This window comes from Arctopsyche grandis, chromosome 8 (assembly GCF_051622035.1).
Source record: "Arctopsyche grandis isolate Sample6627 chromosome 8, ASM5162203v2, whole genome shotgun sequence".
NCBI lineage: Eukaryota > Metazoa > Arthropoda > Insecta > Trichoptera > Hydropsychidae > Arctopsyche > Arctopsyche grandis.
In genome coordinates this window covers 26148009-26165647 of record NC_135362.1, presented here as the reverse complement: position 1 = coordinate 26165647, position 17639 = coordinate 26148009, and the positions used below count along the sequence as shown (strand labels likewise).

At 37.4% G+C, this 17639-nt stretch overlaps 4 protein-coding genes across 5 annotated transcripts in view; 2 read left to right on the top strand and 2 right to left on the bottom strand.

The window, feature by feature from the left end:
• Positions 1-1329: 1329 nt before the first annotated feature.
• On the top strand, positions 1330-5815 carry LOC143916261 (zinc finger protein 532-like). The gene is made up of 3 exons (XM_077437294.1): positions 1330-1462; positions 2647-2752; positions 2820-5815. The coding sequence occupies exons 2-3, from the start codon at positions 2652-2654 to the stop codon at positions 4594-4596; spliced, it is 1878 nt and encodes a 625-aa protein (XP_077293420.1). The 5' UTR covers positions 1330-1462; positions 2647-2651; the 3' UTR covers positions 4597-5815.
• LOC143916262 (cartilage-associated protein-like) lies at positions 5326-7643 on the bottom strand. Its single transcript, XM_077437295.1, has one exon. It carries the CDS (start codon positions 7183-7185, stop codon positions 5944-5946), a length of 1242 nt encoding a protein of 413 aa, XP_077293421.1. The 5' UTR covers positions 7186-7643; the 3' UTR covers positions 5326-5943.
• Positions 7644-9287: 1644 nt separating this feature from the next.
• LOC143915240 (patj homolog) lies at positions 9288-17402 on the top strand. Of its 2 annotated transcripts, none has more exons than XM_077435789.1 (15): positions 9288-9413; positions 9704-9806; positions 9881-10037; positions 10239-10420; positions 11000-11177; positions 11257-11369; positions 11450-11595; positions 12854-13023; positions 13096-13384; positions 14018-14191; positions 14262-14509; positions 15635-15823; positions 15906-16256; positions 16692-16858; positions 16936-17402. In XM_077435789.1, the coding sequence occupies exons 2-15, from the start codon at positions 9717-9719 to the stop codon at positions 17098-17100; spliced, it is 2619 nt and encodes an 872-aa protein (XP_077291915.1). In that variant the 5' UTR covers positions 9288-9413; positions 9704-9716; the 3' UTR covers positions 17101-17402. The 2 variants fall into 2 exon arrangements, with proteins under 2 accessions (XP_077291915.1, XP_077291914.1); XM_077435788.1 differs by having other exon boundaries at positions 9694-9806.
• Positions 17326-17639, bottom strand: part of LOC143915241 (very long-chain-fatty-acid--CoA ligase bubblegum-like) — a 37895-nt gene continuing 37581 nt past the window's right edge. Inside the window, exon 17 of the mRNA XM_077435790.1 lies at positions 17326-17606. Within this exon, the coding sequence (XP_077291916.1) occupies positions 17350-17606 (257 nt within the window). The 3' untranslated portion in view covers positions 17326-17349. The remainder of the gene's footprint in view (positions 17607-17639) is intronic.

Genomic DNA, 17639 nt, shown 5'->3' with positions numbered 1-17639 from the left:
TGACCAGCAGCACTACAGATAATAATATGAAATAGAAAGTGAGTACGCAGATCTTCTGCTGCATAGCAAGGTACGTTAGTTATCAAGAGGAATCGTTTAAAACGTTTCGCTTCCTTAAAACATTTCTCGAGCATAATCGAGCAATAAAGATTTTCTTCCAAACTCCACAGAGTTTCCATAGGCCGGGATACGGTCAAAACCTTTAACCCGCCCTATACTATAATACTGTGGCGGCTCGCTATATGACATGGTCGAGTTCGTTCACCTTCCTACGAGTTGGGACCAACGCGGCCGTGTTCAGTGTTGCTACTATCACTTCGTTTTCGGCCGTCATAATAAATCAACGTACATTAACAAGCCAGTCGTCTCATTCGTTCCATCCCCTATAATACCTTACTTACAATTTAATTTTTATTAATAAATAAGATTATTAAGTATGATATCATTATCATATATTAATTATTAAGTATGATATCGAGTTCTATTCAATGTACCTATAGTTTAATTAAGACTTAAAACTTTAATTTTAATAAACAGAATACATGTATATAGTTAAAATTAAAAAAGTTTGGCTCTCAAAAGAAATCTCAATCGTTGTACTGTTGAAATTTGGCTCGGTTGACTAATAAGTTTGCCGACCCCTGGCTTACTTGGCCTATTATCAAGAACTTTCAATGGTGCTGATATTCACTTTAAACTGATTCTATACAACAGTTATAGAATTTTCTTTCTACTCGCGAATCAACGGACGTAGACGTGATATTTGCCAACTGGCTGATGTTTTGTGAGTTCGATTCATAAAATTACAAAGAAGACATACGTTGCTTTATAGTTATGGGGGATGAACGAATGAGACGACTGGCATGTTAATGCACGTGTTTATTATATGACAGCTAAAGGCAGAGTGAGTAGTGGCTCTCCGAACCCAGCCGAGTTGGTCCCCACTCGCAGGAAGGCAACCAAACTCGACCATGTCGTATAAGCGAGCCGCCACATAGTTAAAGCCTCGCCATTTCGCAGATATCTAGATCAGTGGCAGCTCGTCTATATGGGCTGCGGGGCTACAGCCTCCCAGTATAGTACAAATGCATGCTATTTTTGCCGTCTATATGGGCTGCAGGGCTGCAAATCTCCCAGTATAATACATATGCATGCTATTTTTGTCTGCATTTGATAACTGGTATGGTCAACGAGTTAGTTACAAACCGATTAATCTATGTAGCCCTCCCTCTATGAATTTTCACGAGCCGCCACTGATGTAGATAAATAAATACCCACCCAAATCTTTGAAAGACATCAACTTAAAATATTTTGTCTGAGGCCGTATTTAATCCTATTTAGACCTTTCCATATCCAACGCTTATCGTTGACAGATCGGGTTGGGAACTACGCATTGTTATTAACTATTATTAACTAATGCATTGTTACTAACTATTGCAAGTGAAAAACAAACTTTCAACTGGTTCGTAACGATTTTTTAATTTTTATATCTTTCTAGTGGTTTTACCCGGCTTTGCTCGGCAGTTGTAATATAAACCGCTTAAAAATGGCCAATCTCATAGTAAAAAATTTATTTGAATAGTCTTGTTATATTCAAATTTATTTGAACATTCATTTGTTTCTGTTTTATTAAATTTAACGTCACGGATTCACCCCCGGCCTTCGCCCCCGATATACCCCCAGGCTTTCGCCCCTGGCGCGCCTCGGGCCTGCGCCCCAGGCCTTCATCTCCGGCGCACCCCTGGCGCGCCCCGAGGGCAAAGGCTCGTCCCCCCGTCCCCACATATTCATGGAAATTTTTTACTTGTTTACAAAGTTACGAACCAACAATACATATATACAAAGTCTCTTTCGAAATTATATATTAGATTATTTACGGCTAAATATTTTAGAATTTTCATATATGATTATTATTTTTTAATAATAGTTTTTGGTTATGCTTTGAACACTTCTTAAACTATGAAGTTTAAAAATATAATAAGCCTTAGTTTTATGTTTAAAAATATAATAAGCCTTGTCCATACAAACGTATTACACTTCTTCCTTCCTCAATTATGGCACTAGAAAATTATTTTTTAATATGCTATGGATATCCACCATTGGCATGCATCTGTGCTTTTATTTTTTATAGGAGCTAGGAGCCCCCAAACATCTATAAAATCGCCTCTTTTTTACACCCACGAAAAGAGTCCAGCGTGCTTGTTTATCGGTCGATTTTAAAAAAAATACGCGCACAGTTGCATAGAAAATATCTTTCTCATACCGATGATGAAATTTTTTTAAAAATTGGTCCAGTTTCGGAGGAGAAAACTGGAGAATACGAAACCTCGATTTTGTTGATTTAAAATCCGTATTATCTGGTCGAATTCACTCAATATATATATTGATATATATTGTCGCATTCACTCAATATATATATCGAAGAAAGGAACGGCAATAAAATTAAGGTTTCGGGTATACAGTCCTCTTAAGAAAGCAAAACTGAACAACTTGTTATTAACACTCATACTAATAGTAGTAATATGAGACATATTTATGCTATCATCATTCACAGTGTGATTGTTAGTTGTTTGTATGGACGTAGTTAGGCAAATAGAATCAAACTTATATATGAATAATACTTAATTAAGTTATTATATTTTTCAGACAACATGGAGGAAATGGTAAAGAAGCTCATATTTTCAAAGGTCACAAACACGTATATATGCCCTCCAGAATTCACAACAACGTACCCATGTATATGTGGTGATAGGTTAGTCAAAAAACATTGTAACATTCGAAATACAAAGCTTTTATTATAATAACTCATTTTATTTCAGATTCGCCTTAGAATCTAGTTACCAACGTCATATAAATCGGGCGAGTGTAAAAATAACTCTCTTTTGCAAGCAATGCAACACCAAACTATTCTTCACGAATCGATGCATGATGTTTATGCACTTAGAGTCGCACGAAAACAAAGATTTCAAGTATTCGTTGTCAGACTTCACCATCGAACCTCTACCGATCGAAATGATGAAAACTAATTTAGCTACCAGTAATAATCTGAATGACGGCACTGATCTATTGAAGAAATATGGAATTTTGTCGTCTGACGATGAACCGAAAGAAGATAATGCAACCATTGTGGATTGTTCTGTCGAAAATATAGATCAGGAGCAGATCTCCGAGGATCCCATCGACATTGTTACATTTAATCCAAGCGATTCATGCCAAATCTGTTCATTTAGGTTCAAAGAGACTACTCAAAAATCTGTTGAAGTCATCCGTTCGCATCATTATCAACGTATAGACGATTCCGAAGTGTTCGACCACACATGCCACCACTGCAAACGCATCCTGCCCAACAAATGCTCGCTGATCGCTCATCAAAAGGCTCACGCTAAGGAAACTCCTCACATTTGTCCGGAATGTGGCTTGGTCTTCCCTATAGAAAACATGCTGGAACGTCACATGACCTTCGTCTGTTTCCACTATTCACGGATCATGTACGTCAACTGTGTAGCCGACTCTTGTACATCTTCGTTCCGCGAACAAGAAATACAAACACACTTCAAAAAGCATTTGAAAGTCTATTTCACTTGCCTGCTGTGCGCGCTGGAGTGTGAGACGTCCGAAGAGCTGAAGTCGCACTGCCAATCGGTGCACGAGGAGAGAATTTTCCAATCTGTCGCAGTCTACCATTGCACAGTCTGCAACTGCAAGTTCGCAAAAGAAAACGTTTCCGAACACATTGTAGATCATTTCTCGCATGCTACTAAAGTCAAATACATATACGTATGTCCCGGTTGTAAACATTTCGTCATGAATATCCGCCAGCTGAAGAAACACGTCGGTAAATGTATGCCGTACAAACAAAACATGCAATGTTTTGATTTTCACAAGAACGCTTTGCTGATGGGAAAACGTGATAAGGCAACCAGACTTAAGTATTCAAGAGAAGCTTGCTTGTCTACTGAACAGACAAATCCGAGCTCGGAAGCGGTTGATGATCCGAATTTTGCGAGCAGTCCAGACAGCGAAATGGAGAATGTAGATGTCGGCAGTAGTGTCGAAGAATCCACAATTCCCTCTATAGAGGAAGTTGTAGTAATTCCGGAGACTACTCCAACAAAACCTAAAAAGAGACTCAGACCTCAGACTAAGAGATGTACCATCGCGAATGTTGTAGCATCACCTGTCTCCGGATTGAACTCTTCAGTCTTCAATTGCTCACTATGTGCGTTCAAGACGCTAAACAATGTCATATTTTATAGACATATTATAACGCATCGTGATGAATGCACGGTATATCAGTGCATGGAATGCGGTCTTTGCTTCACTTACAAATCTGCATTTGCTACTCATCTAGAAGCCAAGCACAGCATCGTGAATGCAGAGGTTTACATAGAAGACAAGAAATGTTTTATTAAAAAGGAGGATAGGTCTGGATTCGGCGCTAAGAAGAGAAGGAAATGGAGGAAGCCAGCAGCAAAAGCAGAAATAGAAATTAATTTTCAGTGTCCGGAATGTCCGGAAACTTTTGATAACAACGTCGAACTTGACAAACATTTCAGGTCTCATGGTATGGCGTTTTTGATGAAAAAGAAACGATAAAATCGAGTGGAGATTGGTTTTCTTAGAACCAATAAGGGGTTTAACATTTATGTACTATCTGAGGAATATAATATTATACATATATATGTATATATATATATGATACTTCTTCACGTATAATTCTATTATAAGTAGGGGTAAAAAACCCATCTAAATTTTTCCATAAGTTAGCTACATACAAATATATATATATATACATCTAATCAGTGGTATAGTCGGGCCAGGTCGCGGCCCTGGTACTTATTTTTGAGCCAGGTCGCCGCCCTGGCACTTTGATTGATATGAAAATTGTTTTATGAGTAAAATTAAAAAATATTTTGGCTAATATTAATAACTAGAGGTAGGATAGTCACAGTGCTATACATTGTTCGGCAAACCTTTAATAATGCATTTACAACCTTTGAACAATACACGGCCCCCTCAGGCTCCGGTGACTATTAATAACACTTGAGACAAGAAAAATAAGAGGCGACTCAATCGCAGTCTTTAAAATAATAAATAATCATAGTTGTCCTATGTCCAAACTCATTACGTTCAATGAAAACACTCCTTTCTTTTCCTTCCTTTCAAACAGTGTAGTTAAAGTTTGAAATAATCTTCCCAACAATTAAGTATATTCTAAAAAATTTAGTATATTTTTAAAAACAAGCTAGAATTCTTTCTTAAACTTACTTTTGAAATTCTTCTTTTCCAATATCTTTTCTATATATTTTTTTTCTTGTTAGTTATTATGTTACTTATTATTAAGTTTTTAGAAAATATAAAAAAACATCGTACTTTCAACAAGAATATTTGTCAATTAGCATTAGATTTTTTTTCTAAATATTTGAGCTACCAATATAAGGCTACATATTTTTTAAGTGATGAAAAAAGAAGGTATGTAAGGTTTGGGTGGTAGAATCCGTGACGTTAAATTTAATAAAAAATGAATATTCAAATAAAATAAAACTTCAAATCACTTTAATAAAATGTATATTTATAATTTAAAGCATGTATTTTTTTATGTAGGATTTGATCTTTCATGCTTCATTTTAAACATATGTACAAGAACTCTTCATTTTTTTAATGCATTATTATTTGAATCTGACAAAATTTGATAACCAATTTCAAGCATTGTGATTGTTTATAAGCAAATTTCGTAAGTGTTACTAAAGTAGGAAAAAAGTAAAAGTCTTTCCTTTAATTAAGTATTTTTAGTTGTACCATTTATTTGTGATTGAATAAAAAATAAAAAAATATTCATAAATTTTATTTTATTTTCATCAATAAAAAAATATGTACATAACAAAAATGAATGGTTGGACAAGAGAAGGAATATATAAACATTTTCCACACAAAATTCAATTATCAAGGAACAGTTTCAGCATTTTTAGAAATATACTTTTGAAATGGATTATTGTCTAGTTTAATTGTCTTATTAACACCTATCGCTGGTAAAACTTCGTTATCTTTAACAGCATCAAAACTATTCGCCAATTTTCTACTAGCTGCTATCTCTGCATTGAATTCATCATGGATGAACTTCAACAATTTCTTCTCATACGCGTTCCTCGACAGGTAATACACAATCTCAGGCCGTGGTTCTATCGGTGCATCGTCTCTTCGATTGCTGTATAATACCTTATTGTGTAACATTTCCTCATCGGCGGGGTATATCAAAAGATAGCTGGCAACGCTACGGAGTGCTTCCGGAGCTTTCTTAGCCTTATAGTAAGCCATCTGTAAGTAGTTATAAAAGTCTCCGAGTAGTTCATCACCTTTCACTCCGTCTAAAGTTTTCAACTTCTCACTGCAACCCTGTTTACACTGGAGACAATATGTGAAATGATTCGAAACGGATGCTGTAAAATCGGGCAACCAGCCTTGATCGAACGATGATTCGCATAGGACTCGGCAACGTTCGTCGGCAGCAAAGTAAGAGTGGATGGCTTCCTCCATATAGGCGATTACTTGATCCCAATCTTCACCGCCATATGAATTAACAGCATTGAGGTACAGTGAGTAAAATTCTTCAGTTTCATAATTAGTCACCTCTCTAGGATTAACACGGGGTAAAGTCAGATAATATTTTAAGTTGTTTTTAGCCACGAAGTTGTCCGGGTGACGAACTAAGTAGGTGAAAACAGCCGATGCTGCTTTCTGTGGGTTGTTGTCTTTGTAGTAGCAATTCTGAATGTAAAGGTACGGCTCAAGGTTTTCAATGTCCCTTAAAGATTTACCATCGGGTGCTTTGTTGAACTTCACGTCTTCGTAATTCAATCTTTTACATTTCATGAAACACAGAGTCTTCCTTATCATCTTCTCGTAGAAATGCAAGTCCTCTATGTTTTGCTGATTGAGATAATCATACTCCTTGTTTGCACACTGCATCCTGCAGTCGGCTATTGCTGTCAGGACTCTCTTGTGTTTAGCGAGAGCCGCCTCCAGATCGACTATGCATTCAGACCAGTTTTCATCCAAATAATTTTCGACTCCCCTCCGATACAATTCGTCGTAGGTCTCCTCGACTTCTTCGGAAGCGCTCCATCGTAAAAGACTCAGCAGAACAAAGAATAGCACTTCTTTCGAGATGTTTCTGTGGAGAAACATTGCGGAATAAAGCGTCAATACAAAAAAAAATGTGATAAACAGATGTTGAAGCTGCGTGATCTGTTTTGATAACCCCAGACTGAACCATTTACTAGTCGACCCACTTCTATAATGACGGCGACCAATGAGGTCATTCACTTCCTGGAAACATTCCCGTAGGAAATAGGAATGCTTACGTGCAACAAATGTAAATTTTACGACACAAAACTTTAATCTGATAATAAAATAATGTGCTTCGTTATGAACCGAATGATATCGTATTTTATGAATAGAGTTTCATATTAATAATATCAAATTAATATAATACAAAACTCGCACATCATCTATGTATGTATGTACGTACGGTCAACGGATTATTCCGCAAAAAGCGGTCTCACGCAAGTCACTAAAATCTCGATCACGGAACATCTGGCACTCGACCTCTCGTTGGTATAATATTTCGCGCGAGAAGCTTTCGATTGATTGAGTTTTTGGGATCGAGATCGAGATTTTAGTGACTTGCGCGAGATCGCTTTTTGCGGAATAATCACTGAACCGTATGGTATATATTTCACGAATTGTTTCATCAATATATTTTTAAATAATAAGCAAGAGGAACGCTTATCGTATCGAGTTTTATTTCGATATGGTCTTTCGGTTATTTAAAAAAGGTGTTTGATCTATATTTCATTTTAGAAACAGAAAATGCAACAAGTTCAAAATGTCGATCAGAAGCTTCTTAAAAAAAAAGGGCTTTATAAAAAAACAGCTACAAATTGACCAGAGTTTGCCTCCCCCCCCCCCCTAAATTAAGTCCCTGGATTTCAGTAGTCGATGCAATAGGGAAATTCTAAATCTAAATTTCTATTGATCAAATAGCATCATTATGAACCTTCAAAATACATGATTCATATTGATTGGAATGTATTATTTGACCAATAGGATTTGGGTATTTTTCTTTTTTCTTGAAAATAGCCGTGATAATAAATCGGTGGCCCTTACGGAAAAAATATGAACTCGTACCAGGAGAACATCCCAGGTTGGAGGATAATACGGGACAAGTACGCGTGATGCGTGTAATTTACTCATACACGCGTCCCACTCCTAATCTTAAGGTCTGACCGCACTATGCACCTGCGACATGACCGGCAGCGTGCGGCCAAATATTGTTTGTATGAAATTGTATGAGATATAACGCACTACGCGTCAGGCGGCAGAGTTGCCTTTTGTATCAACTTTGCCGTGTTGTGTCGTGCTGCAGCAGTCGACGGCCGTATAGTGCGGTCAGACCTTTAGAGCTTGTACACATCAGTCATTTTATCATTTTTCGAGTCTTCATCATCTCAGACTGTGTGCCGTAAGGTGAATCCATATTTAATATGAGTCTAACTCACGGGACCGAAAGTGAAACGCCCGAAAACGATAATATCGGAAGGCAAAGATCGAAAATTGAAAGATCTTAAGTCGAAAGATAAAAAAAGGGACTCTCCCCCCCGTCGTACATACTCACTTAATTTGCGCGAGCAGGATACAACAGGAACAAGAGGAACAGGCTTTTCCTTCCGTATTTTGCGCGCGCACATTAAACAAGGCTGTATGACAAAAAAAGAGATAATTTCACCGCATACCACTCATATATATTATATATACATATTACTGTTTACCATGCACCCTTTTTTTTGACCTTTCGACTTAAGATCTTTCGATTTTCGATCTTTGACTTCCGATATTTGCGTTTTCGGGCGTTTCACTTTCGGTCCCGTGAGGGGTGCCCATTAAATATATACATATAGTAAGAGAATCACAACCGAAATCGAATCCAACAACTGTTGACTATTTAGCAAACTATCACATTGCTATCGATAAGTAATGAACAGTAAAACTATTGAAGGTACAAAAGCAGTCAGTCATTAAAGTTACAGGTTTCTTATATTTTGATTTTAAATTCCAATCGGTCAACAATTGTTGTTTCTCCTACTTTATTGACAATTAAAAGATTTCATCATATTTTTTACGTAAGATTTGTATAGTAAATAAATAAAAGAGAATCAGTTTGAATCATTTGCATAATTGGGAATTTACCATATGTTATTTCGAATTTCGAATTATTGAAACATTTCTCTGTTGGTAGTGGACTTGAGATGAGTACTGTGTCAACATCTGCTATTGACAGGTGTCAGGTATTCAGTTGAAGCCTACGCCCCCATATTAAATATTTCTGGTCCTGAATATAATCACCAAATCGACAGGTAACTTCAATGTCACAGATCTTGACCCAGTCCGTAATAATAGCACATGCCTAATCTAATTAACCGTGATGCATTCCAATCGAATTCTTATACAATTAATCAAAATTATTACTATGTATGAAATACTGCGATATTTTTTTTAATTTTGAATTGCCTCAGGAAAGTTATTTTAATACATATCAATTCTTCCGATAAGCATTAGTTCATAGTCCATTCTAACAAAAATTCACATAAACAGAATATACAATATACAATACTAGGTATTAATTTAAATTTTCAGAATTGAATAGTTAGCCAGTCACCATGCATCTGAACGCCGACATATCGAGCGCGCTTCAGCAACTGGAGAGCATCAAAACGGCCATCGACCAAAGTGATGATATCAAGCTACAGGTATTTATCATGAATCGAAACAAATAAAAGCATCAAAAGATATCATAAATATATTAACTTTATCATATTTTCAGAATGCTACTGCTGACGACTTTGCATTGATATTGGGACTATTGGAGAATCCCGTGTTCAGAAGCGTCGTCACACTGCAAGATTCAATGGCGTTACTTGCGACACAAATCTCTCATCATCCTTCGATTTTACCTGGAGATTTCGACATAACCCCAGCTGGTCGGTTTATCAATAATAACTATAAGACCTGTTCATAACCATCAAAACAGTTCATACATATACCAGATCCAATTCTTTAGTGACGCAATGTTAAATCTGACCTATAAAGTTGAAATGCATAGTCACATCTTTGTGATCATTTCTTCATCTTTAAAAATTCAAAACACGTTTCTTTATACTGCATATGTTTTGTTTTTGTAGGAGAGCTAGCATTGCAAGCCCGAGGTCTTTATGGTGGTTTGGACGGTGAAGAAGAGCAAAGGGTGCCTCAGCTGTCTCCTCCTCACAGCTTGGGATATTCCGTGCTAGGAGCACAACAAGATTCCGATCGGATTCTAGGCATAGACGGCCAACCCATAGATACCAGTATATCTCATCAACAAGTATGTATTTAACCCTTTGCCCGCGGCAATAAATATAGCGAACAAGCCCTGTACGCAGCACCTTTTTCGCGAATTTAGTAATCGAGTTTTCGACCTTAAATACAGATTTTAATATTTACTCAAGTAACCAGATATGTTAATTAACACATAAAGTATTATTTTAAACAATAAAATACATAATATATCTCGTAGTTTTGCCTTAATTGTCAAATAATCATTCTTCATAGAATTGAGACGTATCGTCGCCATTGTTCAACAGACGTGACGTCCCATAAACGAGGTTTCAGTATGGTTCCACAAAACCACTAATTTTGACTGGTATATATTCACTTTAAGCAAATTGAATATATGGCATTCAACTCTCAGTAATATATTCAACCAATTTTGAACCTTAAAACAGTTGAAATAGGCGCATATAAGGCTCAAAATCCCGTGCAAAGTTCAGAAATTCTATGGAAGACAGCCGCGCTACAGACTTGTCGCGCAAAGCTTCCATAGAAGACGGCCGCGGGCAAACGGTTTAAGTAGTTAAATCAGCATGTAAATATGAATAGACTTTGTATTGTGTCTTATTTGTAGGCTATCAGCATTCTTCAACAAGCTAGAGGACTGGTGGAATTGGTTGTTGCGCGTGGAGGTGGAGCAGATGAAGGAATCCCTCCTCCGCTACCAACTTCTGCTCCGCCTCTGTTACCGTCTGATTGGGCACAAGTAGAAGCGATTCATCTCGTCAATGATGGCACTGGACTAGGTTTCGGTATGTTGCTTTATGAGTCCACTTCCTAGTATCATAATGTTTTGTTTATGTGTTATATGATTTTTTGTATTTATTTAAGGTATAATTGGTGCCCGCACCAGTGGAGTTATCGTAAAGACGATTTTACCAGGTGGTGTTGCAGATCGAGACGGTCGATTGAAATCTGGTGATCACATACTTCAAATAGGAGACGTATGTGTTATATACTTGAATAAAACTACTATTTGATGTTTGATTGGTAGTACTATATCATCATTGTATTATTTCAACAGGTTGTATTAGTAGAGATGGTCTCTGAACAAGTTGCTGGAGTTTTAAGAAGGAGTGGTACTCATGTTAGATTAGTAGTAGCCCGTCCAGCAGACCCTGCAGGAGCTGCAGCTGTCACTCTTTCAGATGCTCCTGTTGTACCGACACGGTAAAGCGTTCATCTTCTTACCTAGTTTTTCTTCGCCACACTTTCTGACCACTTTAACTATTTTATTTATTTACTAGTGTTGTGCCTGTTGATTTCAATGAATGTCTTTGGAAAGGAATTGATACACGAATTAAAATAATATCTATAATATAATAAAATCTAATATATATAATTTCGAAAGAGACTTTGTAACTATGTAAGGTTTGGGTGGGAGCAAGTTTCTATGACGACGATATCGTTGAATATTATTTTTTTTTTCGATTCAAATAAATTTAATAAAAAAAACTAATGAATGTTTACTATTACATTAGCCATGTTTAAACAGTTTATATTACAAATACCGAGTGAAGCCGGGTAAAACCACTAGTATATAAATATAGTGTAAGGTAATTATTATTAAAAATTCGAGTGCTCACGTTGAGTTTGCCCACATTCGAGTGCCCATAGTGTGTGTCTTCGTGGATGTGTGTACGCTGCTGCGCATCTGACGCTAATGCCACTTGTTCCAACTCAAGCTCTTAATATCATGAGCACATTTCAGACGCTCAGGTCTCCACTTCTTCTCTAACCCGCTTCCCCGCATCTCCTCGACACGATTGGTCATCACGCCACATCCCTATGCATAAAGTATACTCTTGGTATTCTAAAATTTGTTTCTTTGAAATCTCCATACTTGTCCACGCATCCGCCACATACATACATACCCACAAACATACATCGCGTCCGTTTTTTTATACATTATTATATTACATACTTGGGAAAGGCGGCATAGCCCATGGACCCAATTTTATATTTTCCCATGATGCCGTTTTCGTGTTGCCCCTGAACGACATCTACATATGTATGGTACTAAACTTGTGCTTATATAAATTTATAGATTATAAATTTGAAATCATATTCAAATAGTGGTGACATAGTGGGTAGGATGGTTTTTGCCAATTTGATGAGGAACCGTTTCAACAATGAAATCAGATAAATTGGCAAACTCTGTTAGGAAACGATCGACTTCACATATACAATTCTGACCAGCAGCACTACAGATAATACTCGGAATAAATTCTTTTCAATTGAAGTCAACCTACGGTATCAAACCTGGCAACCTCTCGGTGGTTAGCATTAACGGAACCACCAAAATATGCTGCTGGCTAATAATATGCTATGTCGATATAATATATTAGTATAAGTTAGTCAATAACTGTAAAGTTTCCTTTATTGTCAAAGTATAATCTTCATTATTATAATTAATGTCACTCTACAGATTGTTATCTGATCTGGAAGCTTTGGATCGTTACTTGACGGACGCCGGGTTTCCGGAAATATTCAACGCTCAATCCACTCCATCTCCGACGCCTCCACTCATGGAGAAATCGTTTTTATACGATGCAGATACCACTGAAGATTCTGATAACGTTGGAGTGATGATAAACGGTATGTTCCGTCTCAATTGGTAGCGAACGTATTACAACTCTCAAATGTGTCTAATTTGATTTCAATTTTCAGACCGTATCGAAATGGAACTGCCGGAGACTGAAAAGTTCACGGTCCAACTGAAAAAGGACGAAAACGGACTTGGAATTACTATAGCAGGATATGTTTGCGAGAAAGAGGAACTATCTGGAATATTTGTGAAGTCAGTCACCGCTGGAAGTGCAGCTGCACGAAGCGGGCGCATTCGAGTGAACGATAGAATAGTTGCAGTAGACGGAGCCAGTCTTCACGGACGATCCAACCATTGTGCTGTGGATGCTTTGCGCAGCAGCGGTAACACCGTATCACTCAGCTTGGAAAGGTATAATATATTCGAGTCTTGTTCAACAACCTTAAAAAAACGGTATAAGATAATAACTGGTACTCAGAAGAACTCTCTAATACACATATGCAGTGACGGAACAAAAAGTTGGGGATATTGGTGTCCCGGGCGCACCAGTTTTGGGGGCTCTGTGAAGGCAAAATATATTCTCTTATATTTTATTTATATATATTATATTTTTTTACTAAGATATATACCAGAAAGGCCTAACAGGTAAACCCCAATGCGCCTTAAATCGCTGTATTTCGGGATTCTGAAGAACACGAAATTAACAATTAATTAATTAATCCATAGATGCATTTATGAACTTTTACATATTGTACATAAACAATATTCAGATATTTGTGACATAGTGGGTAGGATGGTTTTTGTCAATTTGATGGAGAAACCGTTTCAACAGTGAAATCAGAAAAATTGGCAATCTCTGATAGGAAACGATCGACTTGGAGTCACAAATAGCCAAGTGTGATCAGCGGCATTAAAGATTAGCACGGGATCGAAGCTACATTTAAAAATACATTTTCATTAGTACTAATGTTAATTAGTTTCATACCTATACCCACAATACACTGGAGCTAGAAGTTTAAAATCTTTGACTGTTTTACATTCCAGATACCTTCGCGGACCCAAATTCGAACAATTGCAACAAGCAATCGCAGCCAATGAACTGAGACCATCACCGGCTTCCGCTCCCCCAATCAATCCATTCCTCGACCTTCACCGACCCGACAGCGATACGGATTCACAGCTCACACAAATCCCGATGACGCAGCTCAACAAACTTGGGTGACATATCATTTTGGACCGATCATCCGATCAAACCAATCGGTGTACTATAAAACAACTGATATTTCAGATCTTTCGGTATGGGCCAGTCTTCATCAGGATCTCTTCGGTTTGCAGTCAACGAATTGAGCTCGGATGACTTACCGCCGGATTCCTTAGACGATCCCGACATGCTCGTGGAGACTACCAACCGTGCTTTAAGTCTGTCTCGGGGCGCTTCGTTGACACATCCGTCCGGTCAAAGCGCACCCGGATTTGAAATTCCTATCACTAAAGAAATGGAGGATGCTATTTGTAATAAGTGGAAATTAATATTAGGTCACTTTTTATTTTATTCATAGTCAGTTGGCAAATCGAAACTGGTATAAATAAATGTACAATAATTATTCTTATCTATCTACCATTTTTGTATTGGAAGCTATCATCTCCTCAAATCCAAACACGTCCAATTATATTTGGATTGACCTTTAAATGACGAAAGCGTATGCATCTCCACAATACATTAGTAAATAAAATGACGTATACAGAATCATTAGGGCGCAGACATACAGAGTGCAGTATGCGGCACGGGTTTTTATTTTTAACAGTTGTGCACAGGTAAAATCGCGCTAGCACACCTGACTTGACTTGAGTGAAAACGCACTGAGTGGTATGGGACGTCTTGTGTCCTTGGCTTCTCGCTGTGACCGTAAACAGTGGGTGTTCCCCAAACCGAATTCGGGTATAGTTGCACGTGCAAAATGCATATGTTTGGTAGGTCGCACGTGTATGCATATCCATATGCAACCGACAAGTTTCTCCTACATTTCTTCAAATATGGGATTCACCATTATCGATCACTGTCAAGCAAGGATAAAATATCACCGAAAACACTCCAAGAGATGATTTTTGGGACTGTGTGGGCTAGGGGTAAAAAAAACACGTACCACGTTCCACTCAGTGTATTTTCGCCCTTATGCTATGGCGATCTAGGCTAAAACTCGCCCCCGGAGTGTTTCCAATGATATTTTATCCTTGTATTAACATATGCAGTTTGACAGTGATCGATAACGGTGAAATGTAGAAGAAACTTTTCAGAATAATAAGATCATACGAATTAACAATGACATAAAGACACGCCAATTCAAAGTTGGAGTCAATCTAGGCATGCCATGCTGTATGATTCTGTGTGTCTGCATCTTTAGTGTCACCTTTATGTATCTGTCTATCATGGCTGCCACTCTACTTAGTATTTTATGACTTTATCGTAAAGTGAATTTATATAATCGTGTTTGTAAATAGATTCTTAATACTGCTACAACCTCGACATAGATTTGGCTTACCATTTATTCTATGTAGATATGATAGTAGTTCTTAAAAATAAATACCATTTCTATTTGCCCGCTGTATACTTTGTATATTTTCAAAATATCTGTTATATAATATAATAATGTCCAATTTTAGGTAGTGCTATTGAAATCGTGGTAGGAGTTGTTGTTAAAGGTAGCGGCGGGTTGGGAATTTCACTGGAAGGTACGGTTGATGTGGAAGAAGGCGGTCGAGAAGTTCGACCTCATCATTATATAAGAAGTGTGTTGCCGGAAGGACCAGTCGGACGATCGACGAAACTTCGCTCCGGAGATGAACTATTAGGTTCTATTATTTTTTATGACATATGATTTTGCATTTATTTGTTTATTAATTTCCACATATTTATGTATTGAATTTATTTCAGAGGTTAACGGCTACCGTCTGTTGGGTATGAATCACTTGGAAGTCGTGTCCATACTCAAAGAACTACCGGCTCAAGTTTGTTTGGTTTGCGCACGCACGACGATCGGAGGTGGCGAGTCAGCTGTTGGAGTGGTTTCCGGTGCCGCTGTGACTGGTGGTGCTCTTGTGAAAGCAAAATCGGATGGTAGCTTGGCTGGTGCAGGAGTCGGAGGCAGCGGAAGCGACAGTTCATCCATCACGTCTGGATCGACAGGATCCGCCGGAAACGCTTTAGTCGGAGCTCGTCTTCGATCACGTTCATTGGAACCGCTCACCGGGTTGGCCATGTGGTCTTCGGAACCTCAAATAATAGGTATTATATTCATATTTATATCAGTAACCTTCTTCTATATGCATTTTTTGAGGACAATTGATGGAATACTGAGTATACTTCGACCTACGCAAAGCCTTTAATCATGTCAGTAATGAAGCTATTCTGATCAGGTTATCCGAAGTGGAATTTTATCCACGTCTTCTTATTTAAGTGATAGGAAACAATTGTTAGATATGGTATTTTTGAATCGTCTCCACATTTTACTAGATCTGGTGTAACTCAGGGGTCCACTTTAGGCCCCCTACTATTTATTTTATTATTTTCTTATGTTGACTATTGTGACGCATTAGGTTCTTTCTGTAATGCCACAATGGTCCAAAACTATAAATAAGTATTTATATTACTAGCCTTTTTCTAAATGCATTTTTTGAGAACGGTTGATGGACTACTAAATTATCTTTGTATGAATTCTAGAACTAGTGAAAGGAGAGCGTGGTCTTGGGTTTTCCATTCTGGACTACCAAGATCCCTTGAGACCAGCCCACGCTGTTATTGTCATCCGTTCACTCGTCCCTGGCGGTGTAGCTCAACAAGACGGACGACTAATACCCGGAGACAGGCTACTTACTGTGAACGACCAGGTATTTTATTGGACAACTTTGTAAGATTTTCTATTGACATGTATTGTTTTTTAACTTTGTGTTTAAATTTCAATAAGGACTTGGAAAATGCAACTTTGGATCAAGCCGTTCAAGCGCTCAAAGGAGCACCGAGAGGTATGGTCCGCATCGGAGTAGCAAAACCTCTACCATTAGCTGATTGCGTGCCTCCCAACGGGATGCCAGTGCCGTCTTTACCTCACAACAAAATGAATACTCAGTAGTTATCACTCTTATATTAAGTATTATATAATATATATGTACGTCCCGTATGTGCACACATACATATCTTTGAATTGTATTATTATATGAAATTAATCCCAAGTATTATATATAATATTATGCAGCTCCATATTGCAATTTTTAATATGAATTGTACTAAAATTTTTACCATATTTGTATTATATTTATTATATACCTAACGTGATAAGCTCAACATTGCACGGATGTGGGTATTTGTATGGGAATTTTATTTAATTAAAAAACATTCCTTTTTTTCTAGAAAAATAAAGTTTATTTATACATAAAAACTTTTTTTTTATTTTTTGTTGATTTTGATTTACATTAATGTACTTAAGTGGTATATAAAACAATATTTTTGGCAATTTTATAATTCTGTCACGGCCACCCCGTATAATGTCGCTAGCCACTTTTACACATAATAAATCACTTATGCAGATGAATCGTAATAGTGTGAGAGAATGTCTGACCAAGCGGTGCGGTGCAAGCGCTCGACAATCACCAGACAGACTAAACGACAGAT